Below are 13,459 nucleotides of genomic sequence, written 5' to 3' on the forward strand. Positions count from 1 at the left end.
AGCAAAGCACCAACCACAAGTCTCCAGTCCCAATGAGGTGATTTGTTTAGTACCTGTTGGTGCTGTGTGGAGCATTGACACATGATGCAAAGTGTACTTGTGTGATTGGAACCAAGGCTTTGGTGAATTCTTGTGGTGCATCTCAGATGGATACTGCCAGAAACATCTCAGACTTATTACCTGACTGATTTTGAGTTAAGTTTTGGCCACTGTGTATTCAGAAACATTTTATCCTTGCACACAATTTTAATAACTCCCACATTCAGTCATGCCACACTATGTGGGCTCCACAACCCACAGTTTAATGAGCTCGGCTTTACTTGTCTGCTCTGTGAGCCTAGCTTTTGACTGTGTGTGTAGTGGTAGGGACATTTGGGGAACTAACTGATAACAGAAGTTAAAAAAGACTCATAACCTTTGGTGAGACCATTCACATGCTAGGGCCTTCTTATACTATCTCTTTCTTCTGCTGACAACCATGTTCTACGTAGCATGCATTTTACAGGAACTTTAATGCTAGTTGTTTGCTTTGCTTTGGGAGCCCCTCCAGATGAAAATTTAGTTATAAAATCTCTTAGGGATGGGTAAGATGGCAACTGTCTTATGCTTTATGTCAACTTTCATGAGTGTTTCTGAAAGTCAAGTTCTCAAATCCTGCAGATACTTTCTGTCTTGGATCTGTGAGTTCCTTTATGGCCCAAGGGATATTTTAAAAATTCTGTAGATAATTTTTAAAGTGCATAGCATAACAGAAACAGGATTACTGATTCACAATTTTAATCTAACAAAAACCAGTTTTTCCCAGTGGGGGCTCACTGTTGTGTGTGATGCTGTGTGAAATGCTTGAGGAATACAAAAGACAAGATGGATACTGTCCCAGCTAAGAAGCAGGCCTGATATCTGGGTGGAGCCTAGTAAAGGCTAATGTTCATGCAACATTCTCTAAGATACACTAGAATGGAGTTGACTACTTAATCTCAACTCCTCAATGTTCTGAAATGTTTTTAACTCTCCTTATTCTTTTGGAGAAACTGAGGCTCCCTTGCTTAAGTGACTTACTGGCCCAGGTCCCCACAACTATAAAATCTGGGTTCAAACCTCCATCTCTTAGAATGGAAACTCCAAGTTCTTCATATCCTTCTACGCTGCCTCCAAAGATCCCAAGTACCCAAACAGGGTGGAACAGGAAACACCTAGGACCACAGAACAAGAAACATTTTGTTGTTGTTGTTGGTTTTTAGCTTAATGCACATTAACCTCCAATTTTAGATTCCTGGGTCAGTGAGACAGAGCTTGGCTGACAGTTTTCCTGTATTTGTTTTTCTTCAGAAGAGCAATGAGGCACACCAGCCTACACTCCATGTCAGCCCAGATACCCCTCTTTTTATAGGAAGGTGACACTACTTTGAGACATGGAAGGATCATAAGGACTGGCTGTTCACACTGAAAAAACAAAACAAAAACAAAACATGTCCCACTCTGACTTTCAAGCAAGTTCTGTTTGGAGAAAACAGAAAAACAGAATGCTTCTTTAGAGAAAATTAAAATTCTTATTGGGAAACAGTCTTGCATCCGTTGATGTAAGGCTGGCTGCAAAGGGCAGAGCCTCTAAAATCATAGCACCCAAACAAGAATTTTATCCTTCTCATAAGGATGCAGGAGGCATCCCCAGACCCAGATACTCTGTTAATTTTTTTGATGTTACTGGTCTGGACTTTGACCTCAAGGACTGAGATACAAGCATGTATTCAGGCAACAGATATGGGGACGGAAGAAGATGAAGAGTCAAAGGTACCTATTGTTGTCTTTGAAGAAGGCTGCTGGAAGCTGCCTCTTTGTAACACATTCATCATGTTGGCCGGCAATTACCAAAATTCTGGGAACGCCTCACCGCAAAGGACGTATAGTCTTGATCCTAAAGGACCATCTGCTCTGTGAAAAATGAAGAAAATGAGAATGACTGTCTGGGGACAGCTAGCAGTCTGCCACCACGGCCGTGGAATTTGGCCTTTGCTCTCCCCCAAACCCTTTCTCAAACTTTGAACATCTGTACCCACTTAGTGGACATTTGGCACCTGACCAAGACACAATGTCTCAATAAAGTTAAAAAGGCATTTGTCTCAATTCTGAAATAAAGACAAAGCACGAGATATTAGAGTTAATGATGCCTTGATTCCATCTGAGTGTGAGGGATGACGCTGCTTGCCACCTTTCATCAACAGCATCTTTTTGGGGGAGCCACAACAGAGAACCGGCCAGAGAGGGCAGTCATGCAGATGCTTCCTTCTCTTAACTTTTGAATTTCCCGGAGCAAAAGCTCAAGTTACAGTTAGAAAGAGCAGCAAGTGATGGATGACACTGTCTAGTCACCCTGGATGTTCCAACCAAAGATGGAGGTGGAAACCTGGGAGAGGCTTTTTTTGTTTTTTTTTGTTTTTTTTTTTCCCCAACAGAAGGACACTTCCTTAACTGTGTCAGAACCCTGCTGTATGTAGGATCTGGAAAGTTGAGTGTCTATTGAAGGGCTGCCATGAGATTCTGTATGTGTCTCTGATTTGATTGTGTATTGATTGATAGGTAATTTCAGTCACTAACAAGGCATATCTCTCTCCATGGAGTATAGTCAGGGAGAGCAAACACTACCTGGTTTTGGAAATTATTTTATCATACTTAATTCTTTTTGTAATGTTGGGCAAAAACTGAATCTTCTTTGTTTGGTTTCTAAAATATAGACAATCACAGCACCTACTTTTCTAGTTCATTCCTCATTCTTCTACCTTACAAATGATGAGCTTGCATTCCTGAAGTGTTAGGTTCTGGAAACCTGAATATATGTGTGTGTGTGTGTGTGTGTGTGTGTGTGTGTGTGTGTGTGTGTATGTGTGTGAGTGTGTATATGTGTGTGTGTGAATATGAGTGTGTGTGTGTGTATGTGTGTGTGTGTATTGTGTGAGTGTGTATATGTGTGTGTGAGTGTGTGTGTGTGTGTGTGTGTATGTGTGTTGAGATCACCATTTAAGAATTATATATATTCTTCCTTTGCACCATGAGTGCTCTACCATATTTGTCTTTATTTTATAAACAAGTGAGCGCTTTCATAGTCCCTGGGGGGAGGGGAAGCAGTCCCTTCTACATGCCTGTTTGTCTCCCTTGCACACTGGAAAGGGACAGTCGGAGCTGTGAGTTCATGGCTTCTGCTGTTATTTTTAACCTTAAGCCAAGATTCTCGGGCACTGTCACAGAACAACTGGCTTTCTGTAAATGAACCTGGGGGATGGATCTCAATAGGAGCACCTGTGGACTGTGGATTGTGCAGAGTCCCTTACTTCTATATTTGTGCAACACAACACCCTCACTTCTAGTACATGGGTATCTAGGTGTGAATGGAAGTTGTGTCCACCCAGCGTTTCTAGAGAGAATCGCTAGAACACAACTCCCACTCTGTAACCCAGTGGCTTTATCCTCATACAAATGGTCCGTTTGCTTCTTCACTAGCTTCTTCCTAGGGCAGTACAACGTTTCTATGTAATTTCCAATAGTCATTTGATGAAGAAAGTAATAGCCAACACATTCCACTTTCTCTCTGCATACAGTATTTGTACTTTTTGGTTTTCAGAGTATTTTAAAAGCACCCTGAATAGATGCTTTGCCAGATTCTACTGCTCAGTTTTAGTTCTCTTTCATTCTTCAGTGACAAAATTAATTAATAGCCCAAAGAATTTATTATTCATGTTTTGTTTGAAGATGATGTCAAATCTTTGATGCAGTCTGGCAAATGCTTATGTCAGACATGGTGACCAAGGCCTTGTAGATTGCTGACTTACTCTAATTTTCTGATCACTTCATCTTCTTTCCTTTTGAGTGACATCCCTGTTGTCCTAGGGTGCAGATTCAGGAGGCTAGGTCCACATTGGACCTTCCTTAGGATTGACTTGTTGACATTATTTTGAGTAGGGCATTTGCATTGCTGACTGTGTCACCTGCTCTGAGGCTTGGGTGGTCACTTCTGTAATTTGGGGCAACCACCCAGCACACTGGTAGAAGCACAAATTAGACCAGTGAACAACAGAATCTGTGACTGGAGACAAACTGAAGTCTGTTCATTGAATGCCAGCAGCGGCTAGCTGACCAACTGTTACTGCATTTGTGGAATTTCCATGGAAATTGTAGTTGTATAATTTTCAGATCTGTGAACAAAATTATTGTCCCCACAAAGTCACCAGTCTCCATGCACTACCCTTTGTGAGCCCAGATACTTTGGAATCTGGAACACTGTGGAGAAGTTGGGTATGGCTGTGTGAGACTGGCTCCTAGGGACATTTAGAGGGAACAGAAGTCCCAAACTGAAGGAATGAGAAGGAGGGGCTTCTAGAATTGGGAACGAAGAGTTTTAGCTGTGTTCTTACAAGTGTCTCTATTTCTTTCCCCTTTGTACCTTACAGAGCAAAAGCCAGGGATCTGTCTTTGTCCGGATCCACGCCCCATGGCAGGTGCTGGCCAGGGAAGCAGAGTTCTTGAAGATCAAAGTCCCCACCAAGAAAGTATGCTCTTGTTTCTCCGGGATTCTGGGCCTCCTGGGGGCTGGATGCATGTGGATAACTTGGGGTCTGGGCCAGGGGGATGTGGCTTGTTTTGGAATTGAAATCAAACTCGTATCCCCAGGGATGCTAAGTTTGTGGCCATGAGGTGGGTGGGACAGAGAAGAACTAGTAGTCCTCTGTCTGTCTGTCTGTCTGCCACCTGGGCTGTGCTGTCTGAGAAGTCTCATCTTCATATTTTTCCCCATTGTGCCTCCCATCCTGTTGTTCTTGAAGGTCTAGAACCATCAGGCATTTTTCTGTAGCAAACCTGGCCATGGGATCTGACAGTGAGGTGGGAGGGTAAAACAGCACCAAGGACACTATGGGCACAAATGGTGGCTTTTGCTCCACCATAAACTAGGAGGTCCTTCAATACGGGAGTAGATTGAAACCGTGTAGGAAGTGTTTCCGTACCAGTGTCCCACCTGGAGATTTGGGTTCACTTGCTTGGTATGGAATGAGGTTCTGGGACCAGTGCTGTGGGAAACACATCCCTATGGGGGGTTGTGCTGTGTGGGCTGGGCACCTCGCAGTTTAGATGGTGTGGGAGGCAGTTTTCAATTAGAACAGTGTCTGTACAGTTTAAAAAACCTCCCCAGTGAATTTTCAACTGCTATGTCTCCTTGTACAACAAGAGCCAGCAAGCAGCTCTCGGGAGAAGAGAATGATTTGTTTCTAAGGTTCCCATTCCTTCTCCTTGGGTATTTTTGGGGAAAGAGTGGGACTGTACTCTGATCTTCTGTGATGAGACTTTGGGAGGGTGCTGGAACAGGCACTGGGGTTGTTGTGTTAACCATGGGTGATGATTTGTGGGTAAGATCTCTGCCTGTGTGCTTCTGCCCCATACAGTGCTGTTTCATAAATGATTCTCCTCCTAAGAAGCATTTCTACCTCCCTGTCAGGAGCAGAACTCCCTAATCTGCTGCCTCTCAGTACTGCTGTCCCCACCTCCCCATCTCATCCCCACTCTTGAGAACATCCTTAGAGCCGGGAATACCAACTCATATCACGAACTGTGCTTGCACCATCTTCACTGCCAACAGGTCTACTGCCTGTCAAAAAACACTTATCAAATGCCAGTATGTGTTTGAGCCAGCAGGAATTCCTCCTCTGCAAGAAGAATAGAATCTACAGATTCTGTTCTTACAATTTATTAAGCTGGACTAACAAATGTACGTGAAATAATAAACAAACACAGACATGAGTTCTTTTGATAAAACACAATTTTGCAGAAACCACGTGTTTGAAATAAGTCACACTATTTTATCGTTTTTTCATTCACTTATTTGGGACACTGAGAATCTCTCTCTGTAGCCCCGACCAGCCTCAGCCTCTCACATTTCCTATCTTAGCTGCCCAAATGCTAAGCCTGCAGGTGTGTGCCACCATGCCCAGCTTCTCACACAGATATTGTCTCCCTATTGCTATGTTCTTCATCCTCTGGGTTAGTCTTTTTATTTCTAATACCACTGATATAAATCTATGTGCCATCTTTGTTCTGAATGCCAGTCTTCCCAGTGGATGTATGCCTGGTCTCTTAGCAATATAGCCTGTGTCTCAGGTTTGGGTAGACATCTCTAGTTCTTTCTAGTAGGATCCTACCTTGCCCAACCCATTCACTTCTCTGTCCCTCTTCTTTGGTTTAGTTGAATAGCTGATGCTGTCTTTACCCCAGCCTACTTGTGTCTTGCTCTTTGTTTTCATCTTTGCTGTGTGGTGTTTGAGAAGAAGGTGAGCAACTCTCTACTATCCATGAAGAGTAGTAGTGGAGACTGTGATCCTCATAGTAGAAAACTTAGAGGCACTGGAGAACCGAGTACCATTCTCTGCATCCCCAGTGTACTGCCTGGCTTCCTTTGTGGCTCTCCCAACCTTCTTGCTCTCTCATGCTGTCTTTTCACCACCTACCTTGCTTTCTTCTCTGTCCTTTGTACCATCAGTCATTCCTTAACACCTCTTGTTTTTCTGCCACCTTGATTCCTTCTGTCCAGATGACCTCCAATTCACCTTGCTTCCTATCTGCTTTGTCTCTACTTTGTCTCTTCCCAGCTTTGTAAGGTAGCTTTGCATAAATGGTATGCCTGGCTCCTCCTGGGCTGCAGCAGCCATACATTAGCTTTTTGGAACTTAGCAAGTGTTGTATAGACAGGACTTGAGTTTGTAAATGACTTGGCCTGGAAAAGCCATGGTATGAAGTATCCATCTTTGGGGTCTCTCCTTTTCATTTTAACAGTTCCAGGCATTAGAAATTACACTAGACAAGTCTCAAGAACAGACGTGAAGCCTGGGATTTCCACTCATTTACTGTGTGATTGGAGAATATTGCTTCCTCTTTCAGAGCTTCAGTTTCCCCATCTATGATTCATTCATAATGTTGCCTGCTGTTAATTTCTCAGTGGGTGATTTTAAGAACCTGGTTCTTAAAGGGTGGTGTGGAAATGCAAGAGTTTGTTCTTGAATCTGTTTTTTTAAACTATTTTTCTGTGTTTTCTTAAGTCTTAGTACCAAGTCAGCTTCTTTCCTGACCCAATAGGCAGCCAGCACGAATGTAGTTTCTTCCCTATGAAGTCTTTGGAGGGCCTTGAGGATACAGAGCAGTCCAGGCCCTGGTGAGCCGAGAACAGGGCCCAGGGCAACTGAAAGTGTGCATAGATCCAGGCAGAAGGCAGCTATAGGAGCCCAGCTATTGAGTTCAGTTGTAGGCTATCTGCAGAACAGAACATAGCTCTGCCTAGAAAGTGGGGGGTTGGGGTTTGGGTGAGGCTGTGACTGCTCCTCCAGGCTGTAGATAACTGAAAACACTTTCTCCTAGCATTTCCCAGACTCTACACAGGTGGAAAGTTCTGGCATCTGTCTGTGGGTTCAGCCACATGGCCCCTGCTGTTCTCCATATTCATAGCATTTGGGGCCTTGTAGTTGGCCTCACAAGGGGGTCTTATAAGCAGATGAGGAGGATATAATTTGTGCTGGGTAGGATACATGTGCTTGTAAAAATTAATCAGAGACTCTGATCCCAAGGCTGGGGGTAGGGTAAGTCCAGTTCCTGCGGTAAGGGAGGGCTGAGGATCGGATCAGGGAAGAGGAGACATGACAGTCTGTTGGAGGGCCAGTATTGCTCTTTTTGAAAATGGGTCTGGAAAGTGTCTAAAAAGAGAATAAGCCACATTTGCAGAGAGCCACTTCCTGTGGGTGGTGGGGATGTGGATGAAGAGCAAGGCATGGTATAGGATCCATTAAGCATCATTCAGGTCGGTGACGGCTTGGATCATAACCCAGTAAGGTCCAGAGAGACCGGAAAGATGTGGAGGAAATCATGAACTTGAGGTCTCAAACCTGCACAAATCCATTGTAATGTGTCCAGGGACTCAGAGTCCTGAGCACAAATATTAACTGGGAGGGGGAATCTTGGAAGGAAACATTTGTTTTCCAAAAACAACAACAGAGGGGCCTGCATTTTGTAAGGGATGTTCAACAGGCGCACACAGGAGGAGGTAGGAAGCCTGGCCTTTGGTGCTGGACAGTCTAGGAAGATTTGAGATGGGTCGTGTTGGGGGGCAGATGTCTTATCTCTTCTGCTTATTCTAGAGATGGTGCTCCTAGATCCCAGTAAGCAACTAGGCCATCCCCCCTTCTACTTGCTTATTTGTGTGAGTGAATACCCTTTTCTTACCCCTGACATTCACATTCCCCAAGCCTCTAGCAGAGATAAGGCTGGGTATAGATGGGTGTGTGTGTGTGTGTGTGTGTGTGTGTGTGTGTGTGCATGGTAATTGGGGCTTTTATAGGATTATTCTTGTCCATGAAGTCATGTTAATATAGCTCAAGAGGACACAGAGCTGGTATGGCCATGACACAGATGGCCATGGCCATGGGTGGATACCACTTTTGTCTGATCTGTCAGCGCTTTGGTAGCTGTTGCTAAGTAGATTGATGACTGATATTAAGGGGTCTCAGTGCTACCTCCAGGAGCCCACAAAGACATCAGATTAAGTGTCCTTTGCATGTAAGTAGTGTTGTCAGGCTTAAAAAAACAAAACAAAACAAAACAAAACAAAACAAAAGAACTGGGCTAGAGATCTACATGCCTTCCATATATGAGTCACCCTGTAGTGAAAGGCAGGTATAGGGGCAGCAAGTTATGGAAATGTCTGGCCCAGTGGGCACTGGGTTGGGTTGCTCCTGTCTGCACTTTTCCTTTCCTCATCCTTCACAGCCAGCATCTGCAGCACTGTAGGAAATGGGCCCCGGCCACTCCTTTACCAACACAGCCAGCAGTCCAGATGCAGTCTGTGGAGAGGCAAGAACAGATGGCCATTAGACCATGGACTGGGAAGGGGGATTCACGGGTGTCTGTAACATGGTTGTTCTATGTGTGGGGTCTGCTGGGCCTTGATTGGGAAAGCTTGTGGGAAGATTCACCACTCAGCAGGGAGAGCTGAGAGAATCTATTCCAAGGGGAAGCAGCCATGTGACAGGTGTGACAAGGGAAAATTCTACTCTGGGCTCTGCTTTCAGGTGTGAATGTATGACATGTCTTCTCAAAATGAAGTCTGAATTAGAGACTAGAAAGAAAAAAATACGAATGGCCCACTTTACAACAAAGCAAAAGAAAAACAAAACAAAACAAACAAACAAACAAATAACAGATGGAAGAGACCTATACATTCTGGGGCAAGTAGGGAAACACAGAAGAAATAAAGGTGATAGAAATTGGAACTACAGATAACAGATGCAAGGGAGACAGAACTTCATGTGGAGCTTCCAGGTAGCCAGAGCAACGGGAACTGTGGCTCATGCCATCTGCATGAGGAATTGTTTTGTTGTGGGGGTGGGAAGGACAAAGGTTTTTTTTTAATTAAAAAAAAAGTTTTATCACCAAAGTATTAACTTTCTTGAAAGGCTCTGAACAACATATAAGAGATTAGGTTTTCAGTCATGCAAGTTTACATTTGAGACCAGAATGGTCTTTAAAAAAAAAAAGACCTAAGTTTGTGGTGTGTGTGTGTGTGTGTGTGTGTGTGTGTGTGTGTGTGTGTGTGTGTGTGTATGTGTGTGTGTGTGTGTGTATGCATGTAATATGAGTGCAGTGTTGGTGGAGGCCAGAAGAGGGTGTCATGTATCCTGGTCTGGAGTTACCTGTGGTCATAAACTTATAATCCAACCTGGATGCTGGGAATTGAACTTGAGTCCTCTAGAAGAGTGGCAAGCACTCCTAACTACTGAACCATCTGCCCAGCTCCTGGAATAACCTCTTCTTTCTTTAAAAAATATAATATTTTCATTAATTCTTTTGAGAATGCCATACAATGTATGTCTTTGTTACAGTTCTATTGCTGTGAAGAGAAATCATGACCAAGACAACTCTTAGAGAAGAAAGCATTGAACTGGGGGCTTGCTTACAGTTTCAGAGGCTTAGTCTATGATCATTACGGTGGTAAGCATGGAAACACTGAGAGCTTTACAAACTGATCCATAGGCAGCAGGCAGACATGCTCGCATGCACTGTGCAGAATGCCCTGGGCTTTTGAAGCCTCAAAGTCCTATGGCATAATTCCTCTAACAAGACCACACCTCCTTGTCCTAATACTTTCAAACAGTTCTACTCTCTGGTAACTAAGTTTTGGAATACAAGAGCCTATGGGGGCCATTTTCATTCAAACCACCACAATGCACTTTGGTCATAGTTATCCCCCCTCACTCCTACCATATATTTTCCCAGGTCTATTCCCATCTCTCTACCTTCTCAGCTTTGTGTCCCCTCTCCTCTTGTTTAATAACCCATCCAGTCATTTGTGCTTCTTATACACTCATCATTGGAACATAGTTAGCTTCCCAGGGTCCACATCCTTAAAGAAAACGGACTTTTTCTTCCGCAGAAGCCATTGCCCATCTGTAGCTCCTCAATCAGGGGAAAGCCTTTACACTAGCGTTGGTTGGCTTGACCTGTGCAGGTAGCCACTGCTGCTGTGAATTCATGAGTGCAGTGACCCTGTCATGTGCAGAACGCACTGCTTTATGCTAGTCCTTTCTGACCTTTGGCTCTTATAGTCATTCCTCCATCTTCCGCCGTGCTCCCTGAGCCTTGTGCAAATGAGAATGTATGTGGGGTGTTATGGATATCCCTAGGGTGATCTGTATGTGACCATTTCTTATACTGAGTTTGGATAAAAAGAGAGGATTTGATATTAAAATGTAGCTGAGGGAGGGGTTTACTGCAAAATCATTTAAGCACATTTCTGATGAGCTAATGATATAATTGATCTAATGGAGCCCATGTTTTGGCGTTCATGTTCATAAAACAGCATTTATTAAGGCATGATCCATTTCTGCCTTTCCCTAACAGAAATAACATAGATGCTATCAACATTTCATGATAAGTGTGAGAAAACCAGACTAAGCTTACATAATTCCAATTAAGAAGGAAAGAAGCCTGACAATTTAATTATCTTGAGTAGCCCCTTAGGAGGAAACTACTGACTCCATTAAGCTGTATATATTTTTGGAAATTGTTCTTAGATACTTATCATTGCCTCTCTAGGGACTTCTGGTTTGGCTAGCTGACTTCTCAACGTCTTACAGAATGTATCCCTCCTCCAGACCCCCACAGCTCATGGTCTCTGTCCTGCTTCAGGGACTGTACTTTTCTGGGAACACAGAATGTCTTACATCTCAGTTATTCAGATGTGAGCTGGGGCTCTCTAGTAACACAGGAGAGAGATACGGGAGAGAGAGAGAGAGGGAGAGGGAGAGGGAGAGGGAGAGGGAGAGGGAGAGGGAGAGGGAGAGGGAGAGGGAGAGGGAGAGAGAGAGAGAGAGAGAGAGAGAGAGAGAGAGAGAGAGAATGTCAGTGAGTTGGATACCCTGGATCCAATTGAGAAGCTCAAGCCTGGGAATCAGGAGGACACATATAAATATCAGCCTGAATGTTGGTAGTGTTAAGATCATAAAACTGACATCCAGTTTAATTCTAAGGGCAGAAGAAAATGATATCCTAACTTAAATCACTCAGGCAGAAGGAATCACCTTTATTTGTGGGAGAGGTTCCCTTTTCTATCTGGTCAGACCACATAAGGGAGGGCAACCTGCTATCTATACTTAGTCTACTGAGTCAATGTCTCACCTCATCCCCAAAGGTCCTTCACAAATATGTTCACAAAACTGTTTGACTAAATACCTGAACAGCCCACAGATTAGTCCAGTTGGCACATGAAGGGAAACATCCCAAGACTTGCATTTTAAATCCCTTAGGAGTATAGATCTTTGCAATAGAGCAAATACCAGTGTAGAAAAAGGATACACAAGCCCTGACTTTGGATTCTGTGAATGTGGTCCATTTGGAAAAAATGGGTCTTTATGGATGTTAGTAAGCAAAGATCTCAGGTCATCCTGGATACAGTGTGAGCCCTAAGTCCAATGTGCTTAGGAGAAAAGGGCACAAGTGGATAGAAGGAGCTGAGGTCCTTGGGGGAGAAGACTAGGTGGGAGAGGCAGCGACAGAATGACGCACTCAATCAGGGAACAGGTGCAGACACCAGAAGCTGGAAGTATCTTAAAATCAAGACGTGAAGCCACAAGTATAATTTCATGGACCAATGATTAAATCAACTGAAATCTAAATATAAAATTTCCCCATGCATTGGGTCAGTTGATGAAAGATTGTGTGTATTATTTTGTATTACCTCACAACATGAGTCGGTAAGTACCATGTTAACCCCATTTTGTAGATGAAGAAACTTAGTTTCAGCGAGGTTAATGATCTTATCCAAGGCCTCATAGCTTGGAGAAGAGACCTAGGGACCCAAAATCATGTATGCCCAACTTTAAAGCCATTCTCTTATTCTATTTGCTGAATAAACCAACCAACCAACCAACCAACCAACCAACCAACCCATCACTGAACCAGACTGTGCATGTAGTCTGAAAGGACACCTTTCAAGGTTTATTATGCAGAGCAATACTCTTGAATTATATAAGGAGACATGATCTAACATGTTCAAGAAGCATCATTGAATTTTATCTGGCTAATTAAAGCGTGTAGAGGAAGCCTTCTAGAGAGAAATATGGTTTTATTGTAATCTACATTCTTTCCTGTGGAAGCCTGAGAGTGCCCTGAAGCAATGTTGTGTAGAGGTATTTAAAGACATTCATCTAAGATGCTGTGGTCCCAGGTGGGAGGCACGCAGGTTATAATCATTCCATTGCTGAGGACTGTTCTGTGAGTGACTTACTTTCACCTGTAAAGTAAGGAAGACAGAGCCTGAATTCTGTTTCACTTTAAAATTCTGTGTCCTATGTGTAAAGCAGATGGTGATTTGTGAATCTATCATCTGTTGAATCCATCTGTCTGTCTGTCTGTCCATCTATCTATCCATCTACCAACCTACCTTTCTCTAGCTCTATTTCTCTATCTCTATGTGTGTATACATATATGTACACCATATATGTATATGTACATGTATATATGTCTATGTGTATATACAGGTTTTTATTCTTGTTGCTTAGTGAAGAGTCCTGGAGACAGATTTTCTTTGAGTTGTTCACATTCTTCTGGGTCCAGTTCTCCTATGAGTGCCTCTCTACTGTCTCTCTGAGGTGAGTTGTAGTAACTTAGCCTAGATGTCTGACCTATACCTCCATCTGCTAAATCCCTAACCATGATGGTATATCTGGTCCTCTTCTGAGTGCTCCTGCCTACTTGGACTGCTCACTTCTAACAAGGCCTCTCTATGGGGCCTACACAATCTCCTTGAGAGAGGCGTTTTTAGAACACAGAGTGGCTCCCTCCTTCATCTATGGGACAAACCTTTCCAAAAGCACTTGTTCCAGTGTCTGTGCTCTGCCATGTTGGATGTTTGGTTTTCTTCAACTTTTTCTCTTTG

General features: G+C 43.5%; 1 protein-coding gene across 6 annotated transcripts in view; it reads left to right on the forward strand.

The window, feature by feature from the left end:
* Ano2 (anoctamin 2) overlaps positions 1-13,459 on the forward strand; it is a 349,715-nt gene that overhangs the window by 80,935 nt on the left and 255,321 nt on the right. For all 6 annotated transcript variants that reach the window (NM_153589.2, NM_001364562.1, XM_006506117.3 and 3 more), the window contains one exon: positions 4,443-4,541. In NM_153589.2, coding sequence (NP_705817.2) covers positions 4,443-4,541 — 99 coding nt within the window. The remainder of the gene's footprint in view (positions 1-4,442; positions 4,542-13,459) is intronic.

The sequence above is a fragment of the Mus musculus genome, chromosome 6, assembly GCF_000001635.26.
Source record: "Mus musculus strain C57BL/6J chromosome 6, GRCm38.p6 C57BL/6J".
In the NCBI taxonomy this organism is placed as follows: domain Eukaryota; kingdom Metazoa; phylum Chordata; class Mammalia; order Rodentia; family Muridae; genus Mus; species Mus musculus.